The following is a 5,600-nucleotide window of genomic DNA, read 5'->3' as shown; positions in this document are numbered from 1 at the left end:
CCGGGGCCGCGGAAGGTGCTGCCATTGCCCGGGGCGGGCGGGGAGCCAGCCCGACCTCCGCCCGGGCCGGCACCGACGGCTCGGCGCGATGGTGGGGCCCGGCCGGCAGGGCCAGCGGGCCCGCCAGGAGCTCCCCTCTGCAGCCCCGGTACCAGCGGGAAGAGCTTCCACGCAGGGCTGTCTTCCCTCCCCCATGACTGTTTCAGCTGAAGCCGCATCAGAAGATGCCAGCTGTATTAAGCGTCTCAAGACCCACATGTTTAGCAGCCACGCAGCCGGAGAAGGCAACATTTCAGACAATACCTCTCTCTCAATGAAGTGCGCTTTGACATAGAACAAAAGGTGACTAGCAAGGTGCCAGAAAACCTCCAGATCTGGGCTGACTTCTGCAAGCACCCTTGTGCAGTTCACAGTCTCAGTGATGGTCAATTCCTTGTCCACGGCCTGATGTTAAAATCCCATAACAGCTGCCACAAACACACCCTGGAGAACACATCGCTCCTGTACAACAGAGGCCATGTTTCATGCAGCCCTACCGCCTCCTGCACAGAAGGTGCTAAAGCTGCCTGCTCTGACTGCTCTGACTAGCAGCATATCCCGAGTAGACCAAATCATGATATTTTTACTAAAAGCGGTTCAAGCTTTTTCCAAATGGCACTTGATCATGTGCAAGCAGCTGATATGCTACCTTCTGCCAACCAGGACTGCTGCTGCAGCTTTCAACACTGCTGGTGCTGGTACCTGATGAAACTTTTAGGTAAATCCTGGGCAATTCCACATTCTGCAGTATGATCACCAGTACTGCACTGCTCTCCCACGAATGGTGGCTGCTCAAACAGCTGTGAAACGTACCATGAGTCTTCCTTGCCCCTGGAGCCTGTCCACAAATTGGATTACATCTTGCACTGCTGACAGTTCTTTTGGTGGAAGGGCAGGATCTTGGGTCAGTTGTTTTGGAAGTCCTGAAGTTCCAAGTACCCGTGTCTGGAAAACAAACACCACAACAGTTTTGATTATCTGTTGTCTGCTTCCATCTGAGAGGAATGGGCAGCGATTGCAGAAGACAGAGTGACATTTAAAAATTATTCTGCATTCACTTTCAGAGCATAAATAAATTTGAGATGGTCAGAGCTGGGCTTGCAGACCTTGCCCACTGAGTAAAACCAAATCTTGTTCTTTGTGATTAAGTGCTGGGTTAGGGCAGGCCTGGCAGCACATGGGATATGGTCACAAAAGGTTTTTCACCAGCATCAAGTCAAAGGGTCTCAAACTGGATGGAAGCTGTTCCTAGAGAGCAGCGTGAGAAGGAAAGTGAGTGGAAATGGACAAGGGAAGCACAGGTTGCTCCCCAGGACTCATGTGGAGACTGTGAGCATCCCTGGAATGCACACTGGCACAGGCAGGGGGCACAGGCTTTGGGCATGGTCTCTCCAGAATCTGCAGAGGGCAGCAAGGTGGTCCTTCTCTGCTGCAGGTTTGGTGGATTAGAGCTGCAATTTCCTGCAAAGCCTCTCCCTTTACTTTTTGCTAATTGGCAGCCTCCAAACACAAGTAAGAATTATGTGATCTGTGGAAACCAAGCTGCCTGTTAGCCCGAGAGAAAGCTTATCCCTCCCTCCTCAGATGGGGTTTTAGCAGGCTGACCAGGCAGTGTGTGTTGGGAAACTTGCCCGGCTAATAAAAAAAAGAACTTCATTCCTCAAAGCTGCCAGACCACTGCCTTTCACCAGTGCTGGGAACAATTGGACTACTTGCCACAGTAAGGATTATTTACGTGAGTGTTTTGCAGGACTGGTTGTAGTATTGCAGTACTTCAAATTATCAGAGAGTGGGTTTGTTCTCCTTTTTATCTGTTAAAGGCTGCTGATATTTTGTACACCTACCTTTGTTATACAATTGTCATTTAGTGCATCTTTTTCCCTATTTTTTAATCAGAACAATTTTTCAATGTACTTAGAAGAGAAAGGAGAAGGAAACACTGAAGGCTACAATAGGACAACACAGTAGAGCTTTTGTTTTCAAAGTAAATTGTGAGGGAGGGGAAATCACCGGAGTAAGCCCAAATGCTTAGAACATCTGAATTAATGGAGAAGAAAAATTAATTTTATGTTGTTTCACAACATCTCTCTCATAAATCACCAGCAATTAGGACCAGCTAAAGCAGGACAAATTCGTAGCATGTTTGTAGAGGCCAGAATCTAGGAGGACCTACGCAAGGAAGAAGACAAAGCTGCTTTGCTCTAGCAAAAAGAGAGGCTACCCACAAACTGAAAGCACCATGAGCAAAGGAAATAGGTGACAGTTCACTTGAGAATTATATAATGAATGAAAACCATCACAACTTTTGTCCAAAGCTCCCTCTCTGTGAACCTGTTCTGCTAAGACATTTCCTGGGCATAGAAAAGGTCTTCCTCGTTCTTCAGTCTATTTCTAGCTTCCAATCCCTACCAAGATGGTTCATTAACTTTGATCACTAAGCTTGTTTCAACAAGTGAGATGGCATTAGCAGCAAAGACAGGTATGCTGAGAAACTTGAGGATAAATGTTTAGTTAGATGAAAGAGGGCTTTAGAAATTGCCACAGATATTACTTGCAACAGATCCAACCAGAATTATCATTAATGGAACAAAAAGGGACAAGTATTGCCAGACGTCTCCTATTGACTTAGCTATTTTCACAAATAGATACAATGGTTAATAATTTTGAAAATTCTAATTTAAAAAGTCACATAAATCCTTTGTGATTCTGCAGTAGAGGAGGTATAAAGATCATCGGGACACTTTTTCAGTGGCAGAGGAAGTGGCAGAAGAGCTGTAATGCACACAGGCACCAGACAGAGAGAAAGCAGTTCTTGGGCAGGACAGGCACGAGGTAGAGAGCACACAAATGTGTGCAACAAAATTCCAGCTCCCACAAGAGCAGCACCCAGCATTCTGTTCACTGCCTGTCAGTGTGCAGGCCTGCTTTGAACCTGACTCACTGAGGGTCTTCTACACACATAACCAATCCTCCAAAAAGAATGCCAAAGCACACTCCTCACCCAGGAGTTACATGAAACCATAAAATATCTCAAGTGGGAAGGGACCCATAATGATCACTGAGACCAGTCCCTGCTCCTCACAGGACAGGACCAACAGTAAATCCTGTGACTAAGAGCATCCTCCAGACTCTTAAACAACAGCTCATTCTGTTCTGGGGCCTGGCCTAGCCCTGGCCACAGCACACACCTGTCAGAGGGGGCTGCCCAGCCTTCCTAGGGAGCTTTGTTAGCTCCAGTCCAGCAGTTGTGCAGAACACATTGATGAGAGATCGATAACCATGAGGACAGAGCTTGAATAACACGGCAGAGTTACAGCTGTTCCTCCTCTACAAGCTGCTAAGAGTAAGGCACTTTCCCTTCCATTGGACACATCCCTGTGGTTTTGAAGGCTTTGCAGGAAAAAATGAATTTAAAGATTGATAGAGTGAAGACATTCAGAAGAGCAAGTGTCAGAGTCAAGCAAGGCATAGGACACCAAGCAGGTCCTCAGTACAGTTCTGATGTCATCATGCTTATGTACCAATATTCAAAGAAGGGTTTAAAATATATACCTCTATTCTTTGTAACTGCATTCTGCAGCATATCTTCTAATGGTTCACAAAACTTTAGTTAATTAAATTTTACAGCAGGACAAGAAACTGCTTCCACTGGAAACACATACAGCAACCTCCTCAAAATTATGCAACCCATTAAGCTTCAGCAAAAACAGGCAGACTGGTAAACTACAGGTATGGAACCTGGATATTTGGCAGTAATTAAATTAAACACTACCTGAACAGCATTCTCTCATGTCCTAGATGAAAACAAAATAAAAAATAATAGGAAAGAAATAAGACAACTGTGCTGGAGGCACTTAGACTGGATGCAGCTTCAGTGGACCCTTTCCCACAACCTTTATCTGTAAGCAAAGTGGAAAGCTCATCAAACAGTTGCTGGAATTTGCACTCACAGACATAATTTTGTTTGTTTTAAAGACTGAGGAGCATTTGTTAACCAGCTAGCACAGCACAGATTCAGTGGAATCTCCTTCTTCCTGCTGTAAACTCATCGTGTAAACTATGAGCTGCTTTTCATTGTTTGTTAAGCCCCTATTTCCACTCTCCTCTCTGCCATTTGGATTCATTGCTTATTGGATTTTCTGTTTCTGAAAGAAAGTGGAGAAGCACACAACATACAAAGTAAAGAATCCTTTGTGCTTATCTGTACAGCACAATGTCCACAATCAGCATCTCCCGATACAGAGTAACAAGGTCAGTTTTTAAAAATGGAAGACTTTCTGTGAGTGAATTAAGGTAAAAGGCCCAAAGATATCCACCTTTCTCAGCAAGCTGGTTTTGCTGCTGTATTCTTGCAGATAGTTAAAAAAATTATTCAATATTTTCCTTTAGCCAGATGAAGACTTTTCTTGCTTTTCATACACTTGCAGACAACTTCTTCCTCCCACAAAGGTAAGCAAATTGAATTAGTGGAGCAACTCAGCCTGCCCATATTCTCTGGAGTGTTGAGGGGAAACAGCGAAGAGAAAATCTGATCCAGAGATACATTTTTGTTCTCAAGAAAATGGAAGATGTTTTTAGTGAAGATCAGTAAATGAGATGCCATTTCTGAAACCTTGGATCGCTTCAGTCCAAAGTGGGTGTGGTTGATTTCTAATTAGCTCTTGCTTCAGCACTACCTTCTTCACTGTGTTTTTACTCAGGAGCTGTTTCCTCAAATACCACATTTATTACAGAATTCATCCATAATATCAGACTGATAACTCACACTTGTGCAAAGACATGCCTCTCTAAAAGTAATAATAGGTTAAAAGCAGGTTAAAGCAAGGAGAAAAAAAATAGTTTGTCCTTGATAAAAAAAATCCTATTGTCTAGATGATAATTTTGTACAATATTTCATATATCTCTGTCATTCTCCCAATGAATTTCCACCAGTAACCTCACCATTTCCAACAGCACACCTTCCAAAAGGTGGGGAAGTTATGGTACAAACTTTCTGCCCCTTGCCAGTCCCCCCCAACCCAGCCACCCCACCAATGTTCTGGGCACGTGGTGCAAAGCTCTCCCTGGTTTCCCACTGTAACAGCAAGGAGCTGCACCTGTACCCACTCTGATTTGCCTTCTTTTTCTCCAGGTCACAGAACTTGATCTTCTAGCTTAGAAACACAAAAATTACCTTCATTGTACATGTAACAAAAAAATTACACAACCCATCAGTATAATCAAGCAGGCCAAATATACAGCAGAGACATTACAGCTTAGATGAGCATTAAAATTGAATTATGCCAAAAATTCAGAAGAGAAAGTAGTAATTTTATTTTAAATAGTCAGGTTTTACATAATTTGAAGCCTCATTTGATTTATTTAAACACTGTATCTAGTAAAATATTTTTATTTCAAGGAAAATGGAAAGCTGTCTACTGCATGCAAAGGTCAAGTTGTATTAAAGAAAACATATATTCTGCTGCCTGCTTTAACTCTGTGAGAGCTTCAAGCTCCACAATAGAACAGCTTGTGTCTTTTGTAATAGTAAGTCCAAAATTTTATATATTTTATACAGGAAT

The 5,600-nt window shown here is 43.4% G+C and overlaps 1 protein-coding gene across 2 annotated transcripts in view; it reads right to left on the bottom strand.

The window, feature by feature from the left end:
* The window catches only part of RORA (RAR related orphan receptor A), a 352,717-nt gene extending 352,450 nt beyond the window's left edge, over positions 1-267 (bottom strand). Inside the window, exon 1 of one of the 2 annotated variants that reach the window (XM_039723049.1) lies at positions 56-267. In XM_039723049.1, the coding sequence (XP_039578983.1) occupies positions 56-258 (203 nt within the window). In that variant the 5' untranslated portion in view covers positions 259-267. The remainder of the gene's footprint in view (positions 1-55) is intronic. The other variant, XM_039723048.1, reaches the window with a different exon arrangement.
* Positions 268-5,600: the final 5,333 nt, after the last annotated feature.

This window comes from Passer montanus, unplaced genomic scaffold, assembly GCF_014805655.1.
Source record: "Passer montanus isolate IOZ18808 unplaced genomic scaffold, ASM1480565v1 scaffold5, whole genome shotgun sequence".
Classification (NCBI taxonomy): Eukaryota; Metazoa; Chordata; class Aves; order Passeriformes; family Passeridae; genus Passer; species Passer montanus.
Note: the sequence above shows the minus strand (reverse complement) of the source record. Positions and strands in the feature narration are given on the sequence as shown.